The sequence below is a fragment of the Cherax quadricarinatus genome, chromosome 15 (genome assembly GCF_038502225.1).
Source record: "Cherax quadricarinatus isolate ZL_2023a chromosome 15, ASM3850222v1, whole genome shotgun sequence".
Taxonomy (NCBI): domain Eukaryota; kingdom Metazoa; phylum Arthropoda; class Malacostraca; order Decapoda; family Parastacidae; genus Cherax; species Cherax quadricarinatus.
Genome location: NC_091306.1, coordinates 23,587,883 through 23,604,835, shown reverse-complemented (window position 1 = coordinate 23,604,835; position 16,953 = coordinate 23,587,883). Strand labels below are relative to the sequence as shown.

Below are 16,953 nucleotides of genomic sequence, written 5' to 3'. Positions count from 1 at the left end.
TGGATTAAGTAAAAAGAATTAGTGGGAGACAGTGTTGTGGAGTCAATCATTTGTGAGAAAGCAAAGCAGTTGCATGAGGATCTTGCAAAGAAAATGCCTGGAACAAGTGCTGCAGTTTGTGAATTTAGGGCCAGCAAAGGATGATTTCATAGATTTAAGAAGCATAGTGGCATACACAGTGTTGTAAGGCATGGTGAGGCTCCAAGTTCTGACAAATGTGCGGTTGAAAAGTATGTTCACAAATTCCAGGACTATGTAAAGGTTGAAGGATTCAAATACCAACAAGTGTTCAATTGTGACGGAACAGGCCCGTTTTGGAAGAAAATGCCAAACAGGACCAACATTGCCCAGGAGGAAAAGGCACTGCCAGGACACAAGCCTATGGAATACAGGCTTACTCTTTTGTTGTGTAGTAATGCTAGTGGGGATTTCAAAGTGAAGCCTTTACTCGTATATCACTCAGAAAATCCCAGCGTGTTTAAGAAAAACAATGTCATGAAGAATAGATTGTGTGTGATGTGAAAAGCTAATTCTGGAACTGGGAAAGTCCCTGGGGTTGGAGGTGAGTGGCGAGGATGTGGAAGAGTTGGTGGAGGACCACAGGGAACAGCTTACCACTGAAGAGCTGCAAGAGCTTCAACTTGAACAGCAACAGACTGCAGCTGAGGAACTTGCTTCAGAGGAGGAAGAGGAAGTGAAGGAGGTGCCTTCTTCAGAGATTAAAGAGGTGTGTGCAATGTGGACTGGGGTGCCTGCTCTTGTAGAGAAACACCACCCTGACAAAGCTGAAACAAGCCATACTTGCAACATGTTTAGTGAAAAAACTCTGTCCCACTTCAGGGAAATCTTAACCCTTTGAGGGTCGACAGGCCCTCTCCGAAACTCGTTCTCAGGGTCGGCCAAATTTAAAAAAAAAAAATTATTTTCTCTTATGAAAAGATAGAGAATCTTTTCCCGATCATAAAGACACCAAAAGTTTGAAATTTGATAGAAAACTTATGGAATTATGCTCTCGCAAAGTTAGCGGTCTCGGCGATGTTTACGCATCGGCGATTTTGCCCACTTTGAGCCCCATTTTCGGCCAATTTCACTGTACTAGTCGACAAAAAACATAAATATTTCGCTAGAACTCCATTTTGTCTATCGAATGGGTGCAAGAAACCACCCATTTATAAATTCAACTATCCAGTACAGTGGTCAGAATTTAGCAATTTTGCCAATTTCACACAAATTTCAAAAGATGCCAATTTCCGAATAGGGTCCAGAATAAACAAGAAAGACATTCCTGGCACTAAAATGACATTTCCTCTAATCATTAGTCACGTCTCAAGGGCCCTCTTATATTCTTTTGCTTTCCACTTTGAATTTTTATTCTCACAAAAAATATAAGATTTACTGTTATGCAGACTACTGCATTAGTGTAAAAAATGGTATAAATATTATTGGTGCACTTGTAAAAGAATATTAGACTCACCAGTTGACGTGTATTGCACGCTTGGCACGATTTGTTTACTTTTGAACTTCGGTAAAAATCGAACATTTCTGCTACTTTGAGCTCAATTTCAAGGCACCTTTCATTGTAAAACCAGTCAAAATCATCTCAATTTCTGTAATATGTCTTCCATTCTATAAAATGAGACCAAGAAAACTAGAATACAACAATAAATACCATACGAAAATACACTGCAAAGTCGCTGATTTATTAAAAAAAAATGGTCAAAGTTTTTTTTTTCTCATTATGCACTGTGTGCTGCAGGATTTTTTTTAGACTGTGCACATTGACCACATAGACCCATTCTTTCATATGAAGGCCTACCAGCTTTCTCCCACTAGATTTGAGGCCGCTAGAATTTATGAGTACTAGTACGTCAAAAACCCCTACGCGTAAAACGTACTAGTACGACGAAAACCCTCAAAGGGTTAAAGAGACGCCAGAAACAGAGCACTCTGGACAGTTATTTTGCGAGACGGGGGTCCAGTGACTCTCAAGCTGGTCCTATTGCCTTTAAAAGACAGAGACGGAAAGTAACCCCAGAGAAGGCTTTGCTGCCTAGTCTCCATGGAGGGGGGATTTTCCTTCCAAACACTAACTCCTCCCTCTTTCCTCCTCCCTATCTTCCAGAAGCCAGCATTAGCCTTCAATAAAGGTATGTAATACTTACGTAATTGTAAAAAAAAAAAATTGGGGGGGCGAGTATTTTTGTTTGGAACAAATTAGTTTTATTTCCATTAATTCTTATGGGAAATATTAATTTGGTTATCGGCCATTTCGGTTATCAGCTGACCTTCAGGAACGGATTACGGCCGATAAATGGGGGTCCACTATACATGTGCAGTGGAAGGGAGAACAACTTTGCAGTACCTACAGTCAGTGGTCAGGCTTCAAACAGATTTTAATGTACAGCAGTAAAGGAATAGAACAGGCTACCTGCACATGTCAAAGCTCATAGCATGTGCCAGTTCAAGAAGAGAGCCAAAATGTACCTAATGAATATGGCTACAGAAAGGGAGGAGTGTGATTTCTTGTACATATATCTAACATTCATGTACAATGATCTGATACTCTATTTGATGTCAATGTAAGTATATCTGACTTTACCTTACCTCTAGTATATCTCCTTTCATTATAACTACTTTTCACATAGTTAAGATACCCGTTTTAACTTTTAAATATAATACTTATGACAAGGACCCCAATGGAAATAAGTCACACTGACTGACTTTTTTGGGTTATCCTAGGTAATCTACACATATTCTGCTCTGTATGATAATCAATGTAACTGTATTTGTGTGTGCCTGTACCCGAATAAAAATTTACTTATCATAAAGGCATTGCATATTCTGTAGAAAAAACACTGATCCATTTATCAATTTCTCAATCATAAAACTCTTAATAATAATATCTTTATTTACTACAAGTACATGTAAATGGTATACAGTCCTAGCTGACACCAATGACATACTACTGTATAGAAAGCCCCTCTTATGCAGAGCATTTTGGGCAAATTAGGTTAATTTTGTCCCAGGATGCAACCCACACCAGTCAACTAACACCCAGGTACGTATTTTATACTGATAGATGAGCATAAACAACCATGTAAGGAAACGCCCAATGTTTCAACCCTCGCTGGGGATCAAACCCGGACACTCACCGTGTGAAGCAAGAGCTTTTGCTACCAGGCCACGGGGCAACGTGCCAGTCACTGTCACTTACTGCTGTAATAAAGTAAATTACTTCTGTCTCATCATGAATTTTAATTATTATATTCACTAGGATGCGCTAAATCCACAGGAGTCATCATGGAGACAAATGAGATCTTAGTAGTTCCAAGTGGTAATTTACATATGTTACAAGGAAGGTGAGGCAGTGATCAGTAGTATTGTCAGTGATGATCCCTGCCTTAAGAGAACCTATTATATTGGTCCGTATTTGGTCAAGTGTGGATGCAGTCATCTCAGAAATTCCTGTAGGCTTTATTATAGATGGTTTTAGCAAACAACTGTACATGTTGTAAGGAAGTCAGCTACTAGTGTGTCTCCAGCTTGGAGAAGTAAGTCTCCGGCAAGTATAACACGATGTTTGTTTTAGAGTACAGATGACTGGAGAAAATAATTGATTATATTGGAAAGTATACCTGCTATTTTTTATACTTTTTTATCGAAACATGTTGTACAGTGTTGCATCTTTTTATTTATTTAGCAAATTAATGCAACTTATTATATATAAACCAGACCCTGGAAAACAGCATTCTACGCCTTTCTTATTACAATAACGGGAAGGTTGTTCCAAATAAGTTTATTATTTTCACGAGAAAACACTTAACCACAGTAGGATTTATGAAGCACCAGGTTTATAGGACGTCATGTTTGATCCGAAGGAAACGCAGCTTCTATTCCTTGAATCAAGAGCCCTCCACGGGCATCAAGGCACTCCACCTACCCATGAAGAGTACCAGATAAGAGAAGTGACTAAATAAAAGAAGTATGTACAATAGAGAGCCCCGCAACCCACCTGCCTTCATCAGCTGTTTAGTCAGACTGACACTAAACACTTCCTTACTACTAACTCAACCGCACACCTACCAAATTTACTTGTTCACATTATACATGTGTGCGTTTACGTATGTATATATATATATATATATATATATATATATATATATATATATATATATATATATATATATATATATATATATATATATATATATATATATATATATATATATATATATATATATATATATATATTTATATATATATATGAATATATATATATGAATATATATATATGTATTTATATATATATTTATATGTATATATATATATATATTTATATATATATACACATAAATATATGTATATATATATATATATGTGTATATATATATATATATATATACATATATTTATATATATATAATATATATAATTTATATATATGTATATATAATTTATATATATATATATATATATATATATATGTATGTATATATATATATATATATATATATATATATATATATATATACATATATATATATATATATATATATATATATATATATATATACATATATATATATATATATATATATATATATATATATATATACATATATATATATATATATATATATATATGTATGTATATATATATATATATATATATATATATATATATATATATATATATATATATATATATATAGTATATATATATATAAGAACAGATTATCCAACTTACGAGGTGATATAAAAAAGACCTGGAAAACCCTATCAGAAATTCTGGGAACAAAAAAGATATCACGAAATAGCGAAATAAAATTAGCAATATCAGATGAACCCCAACTCCCACCAACAGAAACAGCAAACAGACTCAATGATTTCTTCTCCACTATAGGACAAAACCTTGCCAATAAAATCCCAAGCTCAGATACCCCACCAAATGACTACCTCACCGGCAACTACCCGAACACACTGTTCCTAGCTCCGACTAACCCATACGAAGTCTCCCTTATTATCAACGCACTAAAAAACAAGGCAGGAGATTTAAATACCTTACCACCCTTTATATACAAAAAAGTGTCACAAGTGCTATCACCAATCATTGCAACACTCTTTAACAAATCCATTGAATCCTCCACCTTCCCTACAGTACTCAAAATAGCAAGGGTCACCCCGATCCACAAAGGAGGAGACCAAACAGAGTTGAATAACTATAGGCCAATATCCAACTTACACCCTCTCTCAAAAATCTTCGAAAAATTAATTCATAAACGAATCTACTCCTACCTTATCTCCCAAAACATACTAAACCCCTGCCAATTTGGATTCAGGCCTAATAAAAATACTAATGATGCTATTATACACATGCTAGAACATATATACACTGCAATAGAGAAAAAAGAAGTCCCACTGGGGATCTTCATTGACTTACGTAAAGCTTTTGATACAGTTGACCATGACTTGCTCCACGTAAAATTGTCACACCCTTGACTGGTCCGAACCCGGGACTGGTTTCAAACAGTTTCGTTGGACAATAAAGCAGACTGTAAACGGATGGGGTTGTAGGCGCCCTTATAAACACAAACATTAAATATATATCAGTAACGTGCACGGTAAGCTGTCCAATATACAAAAACAGTTAGAAACAGAAATACAAATAGCTAGAGCTTCATTTAAGGTTATTAATATAATATTCAAGAGGTTGCTAGTAGAATTGCAGTAAATCAACCATTCAAATCATTATGAAGCTGTGTGTAGTCTGTGGTCAGTCAAACAAACGGGCTTCCACATGGATAAACTGTCATTTTTGTGGAAATTGGTGTCACGCCCCTTGTGCAGATATCCCAGAACTAGCTACAAGCAGTATTAAAACAGAGAAGTGTTTCTGGGTATGCCCAAATGAGGAAAATCTGTGGACTAAAATCACAAGGGTATTAAAAGAGGACAACATCAAAGCTGCTTTCATAGAAAACCTGGAAGCTTTCTACAACAGATGGGAACATAAAAAGTCTGGGCTGAATGGTACTGCCCTTGATACTGGCCATGTAGTCACAAACTGTAAGGCTGGAGGTGATGTCCTGGGAGACAGTAATAGTAAAGCTGGAGGTGCTGTCCTGGGAGACAGTAATGGTGAAGCTGGAGGTGCTGTCCTGGGAGACAGAAATGGTGAAGCTGGAGATACTGTCCTGGGAGACAGTAATGGTGAAGCTGGAGATTTTGTCCAGGTAGTCGGGAATTATACGCAGGAAGGAATACATATAAATGACCTCATAGGGGACAGGAGCCATAGTAGGGAAACAAGTGTAGTCAAAGATAAGATAAAACCAATATTGCAAACTAGAAATTCCGCAGGAAATAGCAAACAAGAGGACTCCAATAGCAATAGTGAGGATAAATTACCAAAAACAACTGGTGGGAGCTCCATTGTTGGTGCTAGGGAGGATAGAAGTAAGACAGGGAAACATGCACCAACAGGGAATACAGTCACAGAAACCCAAGGCAAGCGGAAACCAAGCCTGTGCACATACTATGCACTTGGTATCTGCTGGCATGGGAAATCTGGAAAAACAGATGGGACGTGCAACTATGACCACCCTAGAAAATGCCATGCCCATATGACAACAGGAAAATGCAAACTCCCTTCCTGTAAGCTTTTTCACCCTGAAATGTGTACCTCTTCAGTACAGGAAAGACTGTGCTATAACTTAAATTGCCAGGCATACCATCTAAAGGGGACAAAAAGATACAAAACATCCAGGCCATGGGAAAACCTGGGTAGCCACAGCCACTCAAGAGGGAGAGGTTTTTTAGTGCCAGGAAGGAAAAAAAACTGGCAGGAAATGGCAGAAATCGTACACCAAATCCAGTCATTCCTGGAGTGGAACCACAGTCGATGGCCTCCACTCCAAACCAACAGATACAGATACTAATGCCGGAAAAAAAATCCCCCCCAGTACCAACAATACCACCAGTCCGATAACATTCTTCTTTGCAAATATACAGGGTCTAAAGCCAGCAACAAACAACAAAATACCTTTCATCCGTGGACTGCTTGCAGAGGCAAAGGCAATGTTCGCGGCTTTCACTGAGACCCACATAAAGGATCACTTGGACAATGAAATATGGATCCCAGGTTACAACCTATACAGATGTGACAGAGTGAACAGGCAAAAGGGGAGGGTTGGCCTGTACATTGCAGAGTCACTTGTTTGCACAGAACTGCTTAATGCCTCAAATGACGTAGTGGAAGTTTTAGCAGTAAAGGTCGAGAACCAAAACCTAGTCATTGTGGTAGTGTACAAGCCTCCAGATGCAACATCCCAGCAATTCCAGGAACAGCTGTTAAAAATTGACCACTGTCTGGAAAATCTTCCAGCTCCTGCACCCAACATCTTGCTCCTGGGGGATTTCAACTTAAGGCACCTAAAATGGAGGAATATAGCAAATAATATTGTTGCAGTAATAACACCAGGAGGCAGCTCTGATGAAAACTCACACTCACACGAGCTTTTAAATCTCTGCACAAAATTCAATTTAAACCAGCAAATAATAGAGCCTACTAGACTGGAGAATACACTAGACCTCATATTCACTAACAATGATGATCTGATAAGAAATGTCACCATATCAAAAACAATATACTCAGATCACAACATAATTGAGGTTCAGACATGTATGCGAGGAGCCCCAGACCGACAAAATGAGACTAGTCACGAGGGAGCATTCACCAAATTCAACTTCAATAACAAAAACATAAAGTGGGACCAAGTAAACCAAGTCCTAACCGATATAAGCTGGGAAGATATACTAAGCAACACAGACCCAAACTTATGCCTAGAACAGATTAACTCGGTGGCACTCGATGTATGCACAAGGCTTATTCCTCTAAGAAAAAGGAGGAGTAGATGTAAAATAGAAAGAGACAGGCGCTCCCTTTACAGGCGACGGAAAAGAATAACAGAGCGGCTAAAAGAGGTCAATATATCTGAAATGCGCAGGGAGACACTGGTCAGAGAAATAGCAAGCATCGAACTTAAGCTAAAAGAATCTTTTAGGAGTCAGGAATCGCGGGAAGAACTAAAAGCTATAAATGAAATCGAAAGAAACCCAAAGTATTTCTTCTCCTATGCCAAATCAAAATCGAGAACAACGCCCATTATTGGGCCCCTACTTAAACAAGATGGGTCCTACACAGATGACAGCAAGGAAATGAGTGAGCTACTCAAGTCCCAATATGACTCAGTTTTTAGCAAGCCGCTAACCAGACTGAGAGTCGAAGATCAAAATGAATTTTTTATGAGAGAGCCACAAAATTTGATTAACACAAGCCTATCCGATGTTATCCTGACGCCAAATGACTTCGAACAGGCGATAAATGACATGCCCATGCACTCTGCCCCAGGGCCAGACTCATGGAACTCTGTGTTCATCAAGAACTGCAAGAAGCCCCTATCACGAGCCTTTTCCATCCTATGGAGAGGGAGCATGGACACGGGGGTCGTCCCTCAGTTACTAAAAACAACAGACATAGCCCCACTCCACAAAGGGGGCAGTAAAGCAACAGCAAAGAACTACAGACCAATAGCACTAACATCCCATATCATAAAAATCTTTGAAAGGGTCCTAAGAAGCAAGATCACCACCCATCTAGAAACCCATCAGTTACACAACCCAGGGCAACATGGGTTTAGAACAGGTCGCTCCTGTCTGTCTCAACTACTGGATCACTACGACAAGGTCCTAAATGCACTAGAAGACAAAAAGAATGCAGATGTAATATATACAGACTTTGCAAAAGCCTTCGACAAGTGTGACCATGGCGTAATAGCGCACAAAATGCGCGCTAAAGGAATAACAGGAAAAGTCGGTCGATGGATCTATAATTTCCTCACTAACAGAACACAGAGAGTAGTCGTCAACAGAGTAAAGTCCGAGGCAGCTACGGTGAAAAGCTCTGTTCCACAAGGCACAGTACTAGCTCCCATCTTGTTCCTCATCCTCATATCCGACATAGACAAGGATGTCAGCCACAGCACCGTGTCTTCCTTTGCAGATGACACCCGAATCTGCATGACAGTGTCTTCCATTGCAGACACTGCAAGGCTCCAGGCGGACATCAACCAAATCTTTCAGTGGGCTGCAGAAAACAATATGAAGTTCAACGATGAGAAATTTCAATTACTCAGATATGGTAAACATGAGGAAATTAAATCTTCATCAGAGTACAAAACAAATTCTGGCCACAAAATAGAGCGAAACACCAACGTCAAAGACCTGGGAGTGATTATGTCGGAGGATCTCACCTTCAAGGACCATAACATTGTATCAATCGCATCTGCTAGAAAAATGACAGGATGGATAATGAGAACCTTCAAAACTAGGGAGGCCAAGCCCATGATGACACTCTTCAGGTCACTTGTTCTATCTAGGCTGGAATATTGCTGCACTCTAACAGCACCTTTCAAGGCAGGTGAAATTGCCGACCTAGAAAATGTACAGAGAACTTTCACGGCGCGCATAACGGAGATAAAACACCTCAATTACTGGGAGCGCTTGAGGTTTCTAAACCTGTATTCCCTGGAACGCAGGAGGGAGAGATACATGATTATATACACCTGGAAAATCCTAGAGGGACTAGTACCGAACTTGCACACGAAAATCACTCACTACGAAAGCAAAAGACTTAGCAGACGATGCACCATCCCCCCAATGAAAAGCAGGGGTGTCACTAGCACGTTAAGAGACCATACAATAAGTGTCAGGGGCCCGAGACTGTTCAACTGCCTCCCATCACACATAAGGGGGATTACCAACAGACCCCTGGCAGTCTTCAAGCTGGCACTGGACAAGCACCTAAAGTCAGTTCCTGATCAGCCGGGCTGTGGCTCGTACGTTGGTTTGCGTGCAGCCAGCAGCAACAGCCTGGTTGATCAGGCGCTGATCCACCAGGAGGCCTGGTCACAGACCGGGCCGCGGGGGCATTGACCCCCGAAACTCTCCAGGTAAACTCCAGGTATGGTATAAGAGGGCACTCCCTCAACTACCTCAAGTCATTCCTCAGCAACAGAAGCCAATATGTGTACGCAAATGGGGCAAACTCTTCTGCGCAACCAATTACAGTTGGTGTCCCACAGGGAAGTGTCCTTGGCCCTCTTCTCTTTCTCCTATACATAAATGACCTTCCAAATGCTTCGCAATTACTCAAACCCACACTATTTGCAGATGACACTACATACGTCTTCTCTCACCCGAGCCCAGTCACGCTAGCCAATACTGTAAATACCGAACTACAGAAAATATCTACCTGGATGAGGACTAACAAACTTACACTAAACATTGACAAAACCTACTTCATTCACTTTGGTAACAGAGCTACAGACGTCCCTCTTAACATAATGATAAACGGATCACCTATCACAAAGCTAACAGAGGGAAAATTCTTAGGAATCCACCTTGATAATAGACTCAAATTTCATACACATATACAACAAATTTCTAAGAAAATTTCCAAGACTGTAGGCATACTATCGAAGATACGGTACTATGTTCCACAGTCAGCCCTCCTGGCCCTATATCACTCTCTTATTTACCCCTATCTCACCTATGGAATTTGTGCATGGGGCTCAACAACAATTAACCATCTCAGACCACTAATTACCCAACAAAAAGCTGCAGTTAGAATGATAACAAATTCTCACTACAGGCAGCACACTCCACCAATATTCAATACACTAAACCTACTCACCATACAAAACATCCCTACTTATTACTGCACCTATTACATACATAGAACACTTAACTCTGATACTAACCCTCCCCTCAAACATCTCCTTGCCAACCTCAACAGAACACATGACCATAACACAAGGCACAGATCACTCTTTGATGTTCCTCGTGTCCATCTCACACTATGCAAAAACTCAATGCACATAAAAGGCCCTAAAATCTGGAATTCATTACCTGTAAATATAAAAGAAACACTACCTGTTTATAAATTCAAGTCTCTTCTCAAAGATCACTTACTCACCCAAAACCAAATAAATACTGAATAACTGAACCTTATAAATTGTATATCTTAAATGTTTCTCACAATTATATCACATAAATGTTAAACCTAAAACCGATTCTAACTTTATTATTTTTTAAATACACTACCTAACAGAATGCAACCATATGACCTGTCTTTGTAATACTCACTTGTGCTTTATAGTAATCTGTTTACATTAATGTTTTATCACTGATTTCATCATTGCTTAGTTAATCTTAAGTTAATTTTAAGCCAGCCCGTAATGCTATGCATAGTATAAGTGGCTTTGGCATGCTGCTCTTATCTGTATTTTTTTGTACCTCTGTATGTGTGCTCAAATTGGAAATAAATAAATAAATAAATAAATAAATAAATAAATAAATAAATATATATATATATATATATATATATATATATATATATATATATTATATATATATATATATATATATATATATATATATATATATATATATATATATATATATATATATATATATATATATATATATGTAGCTGGAATGGGGACCCTCATCCTCAGAGAAGACAATAAACGTACCTCAGGGAAAACTCAAGGTTCTCCCCGGAGCTGTTTGAATGTTTTCTTATCCTACCACCCCCTATATATTTTATATTCTATGTGAACATTTATTAATAAACAAAATACATTTACAGAAAAAAAACATAAACATGAATACAATGGCACAATGTATCAAAGATCATGAATTTCCTCCAGCTCCTCTGAGGCTGGACGCGAGCCAAGTATGCAGCAAGCATTTCCCCTCTGGATGGCGACGCTGAGGCGCTGGAACATGAAAGTGGCTGCCCTTGGGTCCCTGGTGGTGTCGATGAGTCTGGAACCCAATTCTTTAAGGAAACGTGTGGCATTTTTTCCCCATGATCCCAAGGTGTCTGATCCCACTGGGACAAATTGATACTGTTGGCTAATGTCCCTGTACTTGCTGATCTTGTACTCCTCCCTGTGGTCAGCAGCTCCTCCCTGTCGCCCCACACTGTGATGGATATAGGTGTCAGCCAGTGTGGACACAGGTATAGTCCCATGCTAAGAGCTTGCCATTCTTCCAAGGATAGATGGTGATCCCGTCGGGGCGGTTTGCTGGGCTGTGGGTATTGTTGGCTGCTAGTGATCGGGGCTCCCTCTCGGCAGGGCATCCAGCTGTAGGAAGGGTTCTCTTAATGATGTCGTTGACCTCATTGTGTCTTGCATGCCAGCCCTTGGTTTTGGAATAATTAAGACCATGTAGACCGTATTGGTCTGCTTGCACTTCACCGCAAATACACATATATTCTGTGTGAATTGGGGCAGCAAGGCGCAGAGCCACTACAATACGGAGGGTCTTAGAGTCGAGTCGCGTTCCCATTGCCGATATGGGAACTGTTTGGAGGAAGTCCCAGGAGTGATGTGCACTCACAGCCTGGAGACGGGCAATCTCCCTATCTGATGTCGCAGCCCTGAGCATGTTGGCAAGCACCTTTTCAGCAATCGGGCCATCCCAGCTTGACTGTTTGTGAGCCAGTGCTGCACTAGGGTTTGGTGCTGGAGCAGCAAGAGTCTCCCATTCGGTGATGGCACTGGCATAGCTAGGGTCTTCTATTCCTGTTGAGTCACTGAGGGTATCAGGAAGAATTTGTCTTATCAACTCGTTTGATGCTATGGAAGAGGATAGGAAAGCTGGTAGAGCAATCTGGGAGGATCTGCGTACTCCTAGCCCTCCAAGACTGACCGGAAGTGAGGCTTGCAACCACTGTCCATCGTCAAGGGAAAGATTCAATACACTCTCTAGCATGGCCTTCAGTAAAAAGGCGATTAAACTCCATATAGTAGTTCAATCTGTTGGAAATGATCTTCTCAAGAACTTTTGCAGTGACTTCAAGTAAGGATATAGGTCTATAGTTTCCTGGTTGGTGGATGTCTTAATTGGGCTTAGCAAGAAAGATCATCCTAGCAGTCTTAAAAACAACTGGAAAATGTCCGGAGGCCAAGATGGCATTAAAGATATTAACCAAAGACTGTTTACAATTCTGGGTAGGAACTTTATTTGTTTCATTGTTATTCCAGAGAGACCAGGGGCTCTATTTCGCATTCTTCCAATAACCTGACTCATCTCGAGTAATGTAATAGGTCTAGTAAGCGGGTGGGCGTCTTCAAGAGTTGATGTATTGATGGAAGGTAGTGGTTGTAGATCAGCTAAGTTCTCATCTATCCAGTCATTTACCAACTGATAGTGATTATTGTTAAATCGACGACTCTTATTGTGGGAGAGAATTTTCCCCCATACATCACCCTGTGGATCATCAACCTCTTCATCATCATCATCACCAGTGAAGGTATGAATTAGGTAGGTAGGAACCATGTGCTCTGCATCTAAAAGTTGCCGAATCTTATTCCAAAATTTTGCAGGCTCACGTTTATATTGATTAGCTTGGAGAACTAGCAATTTCCATAAGTCACGTTTGTGATGACTAATCATGTTAATTAATTCTTGCCTCAATCTATACAATGTAGCTATTGGTGGTTGCTGCGTTTGAAGATGCCTTCGACATTCTGTTTGATAATTTCTCATACCGTCTCTAATTTCCCTAGTAGGTTTATATTGTTGGTAGATCTTTGTGGAAGCTAATTGGCAAGTTGCATTAGTAGCATCAATTATTCGATTGTGAAGGGACCTAATCGCGTCGTCAGCTGCAGTGAAAGGTAGATTTTCCAACGACACAATTTCATCTTCACCAAGAAATGCCCTGAAGGGGTCAAATCCTAGGGTGTTGAGATTGGGTTTAGGAGGTACAGGTATTCTAAATGGAGAAGTTTGTAGTTGTATTATAACAGGGATATGGTCAGATCCTACGTTTCCACCAGGAGAGACACGACAATGAAAGAGGTCATAGTCTCTGTTTGTCAGGACTATATCTGGTGTCCCCGGATGAGGACCAATGTACGATTTAAAGAATGGGCCTTGAAATGACAAGTTTCTAGCTGTCATGATATTAAATAGTTGTTTTCCTTTCAAGTCGCCCAGTGGATTACCAACTCCACAGTTAAAGAGGGCAGGGTGATGAGCATTAAAATCTCTCGCCAGAATTGTAGGAATATTTCTGCTTAATATCCTATGTAGGGAAATTGACTCGGGGGAAAATATCCAGTTCCTATCATTAGTTGGCCATGAGACGTCGTCAGTTCTATTGCAAGAATGTTGTCTTCATCAACGTGAATATTTCTAAATGCATAGCCTAATTTAACTAAGATGGCCACTCCACTATAGGGTCCTCTCAATTTCTCCAAAGTAGAGTAACCACGTAATTTAATATGTTGATCAACTCCCACAGCTGTCTCATTCAAGAGGATAACATCAGGGTTGTAATTATGTAGTTCAGTTTCAAGGAGGTAACGGTTATTAAAGAAATGTTGAACATTAAATTGGAAAATTGCAATCCCCACTATTTCTTGCACTTCGCACGTGTACTGCGGTCTGAACGTCTGCAAATAAATTCATGTTTGGTATACACACTATCCCTGCTGGACTCGTCAAGGGAAGGAGGGAAATTCCGAGTAGTTGCTTGTGTAATAAAAGTGTCACCATCCTCACTAGAATTGGTAATATTAACAGAAGCATTAGTCATCATCAGAAAACTGAGGTGTGATATTCCCAGTTTCAGGAAGCAGAGGCACATGAGTGTTAATGGGAAACAGTGGAGGCTCCAAGGGAAAATTTGGTAGGCCAGGTGAATTACCCTGGGAAAGTTCCTGTTCTTGTTCAACATGATCAACTGCAATAGTGGAAGAATAAGCACCAATCTCTGGGGCATGGTTAAGGTCAGGTACTGACTCATCGGACTGAGGGGAGTTCACAACCTGGGTATGCGAGGCGGGTAAGCCCTGAACAAGGAATGAATTAGGCGTATTTGTAGAGGTAGAGTAGGGCACATACTTCCTATCTTGAGGAGGTTCGGCCATAATAACCTTAACATTATCTGGGATAGTAATGGGAGTGATCCCATTAGCCATTAACAAATCATTGAAAATATTAGAGCAAAGTCCCAATATGACTCAGTTTTTAGCAAGCCGCTAACCAGACTGAGAGTCGAAGATCAAAATTAATTTTTTATGAGAGAGCCACAAAATTTGGTTAACACAAGCCTATCCGATGTTATCCTGACGCCAAATGACTTCGAACAGGCGATAAATGACATGTCCATGCACTCTGCCCCAGGGCCAGACTCATGGAACTCCGTGTTCATCAAGAACTGCAAGAAGCCCCTATCACGAGCCTTTTCCATCTTGTACCTAGTTCAGCCATCAAAACTTTGGACCCCGGTCCCTGGACCCATTGTGTACCTCTGTAATCTGTAAATACCTTTGTAACTTGTCATGATTGTGATTAGACCTACCTGGAGTTCATTACCTTTGTAAATTGTGAGTTCATTACCTTTGTAAGTTGTGAATTCATTACCTCTGTAACTTGCTCAGCTATCAAAACTTTGAGGCCCAGTCCCTGGACCCATTATGTACCTCTGTAATCTTTTGACTACCGCCCACTGGATGGGTATGGGGTGCATAATAAACATATTAAACTAAACTATGGAGAGGGAGCATGGACACGGGGGTCGTCCCACAGTTACTAAAAACAACAGACATAGCCCCACTCCACAAAGGGGGCAGTAAAGCAACAGCAAAGAACTACAGACCGATAGCACTAACATCCCATATCATAAAAATCTTTGAAAGGGTCCTAAGAAGCAAGATCACCACCCATCTAGAAACCCATCAGTTACACAACCCAGGGCAACATGGGTTTAGAACAGGTCGCTCCTGTCTGTCTCAACTATTGGATCACTACGACAAGGTCCTAAATGCACTAGAAGATAAAAAAGAATGCAGATGTAATATATATAGACTTTGCAAAAGCCTTTGACAAGTGTGACCATGGCGTAATAGCGCCATGGCGTAATAACAGGAAAAGTCGGTCGATGGATCTATAATTTCCTCACTAACAGAACACAGAGAGTAGTCGTCAACAGAGTAAAGTCCGAGGCAGCTATGGTGAAAAGCTCTGTTCCACAAGGCACAGTACTCGCTCCCATCTTGTTCCTCATCCTCATATCCGACATAGACAAGGATGTCAGCCACAGCACCGTGTCTTCCTTTGCAGATGACACCCGAATCTGCATGACAGTGTCTTCCATTGCAGACACTGCAAGGCTCCAGGCGGACATCAACCGAATCTTTCAGTGGGCTGCAGAAAACAATATGAAGTTCAACGATGAGAAATTTCAATTACTCAGATATGGTAAACACGAGGAAATTAAATCTTCATCAGAGTACAAAACAAATTCTGGCCACAAAATAGAGCGAAACACCAACGTCAAAGACCTGGGAGTGATCATGTCGGAGGATCTCACCTTCAAGGACCATAACATTGTATCAATCGCATCTGCTAGAAAAATGACAGGATGGATAATGAGAACCTTCAAAACTAGGGATGCCAAGCCCATGATGACACTCTTCAGGTCACTTGTTTTATCTAGGCTGGAATATTGCTGCACACTAACAGCACCTTTCAAGGCAGGTGAAATTGCTGACCTAGAAAATGTACAGAGAACCTTCACGGCGCGCATAACGGAGATAAAACACCTAAATTACTGGGAGCGCTTGAGGTTCCTGAACCTGTATTCCCTGGAATGCAGGCGGGAAAGATACATGATTATATACACCTAGAAAATCCTAGAGGGACTAGTACCGAACTTGCACACGAAAATCACTCACTACGAAAGCAAAAGACTTGGCAGACGATGCAACATCCTCCCAATGAAAAGCAGGGGTGTCACTAGCACGTTAAGATACCATACAATAAGTGTCAGGGGCCTGAGACTGTTCAACTGCCTCCCAGCATACATAAGGG

At 40.2% G+C, this 16,953-nt stretch overlaps 1 protein-coding gene across 2 annotated transcripts in view; it reads right to left on the bottom strand.

Moving 5' to 3' along the window:
- LOC128692007 (NF-X1-type zinc finger protein NFXL1) overlaps nt 1-16,953 on the bottom strand; it is a 204,499-nt gene that overhangs the window by 174,374 nt on the left and 13,172 nt on the right. The window contains exon 4 of one of the 2 annotated variants that reach the window (XM_070085222.1): nt 5,441-5,579. In XM_070085222.1, coding sequence (XP_069941323.1) covers nt 5,441-5,579 — 139 coding nt within the window. Of the gene's footprint in view, nt 1-4,012; nt 4,082-5,440; nt 5,580-16,953 lie in introns of those variants that run through there. The other variant, XM_070085223.1, reaches the window with a different exon arrangement.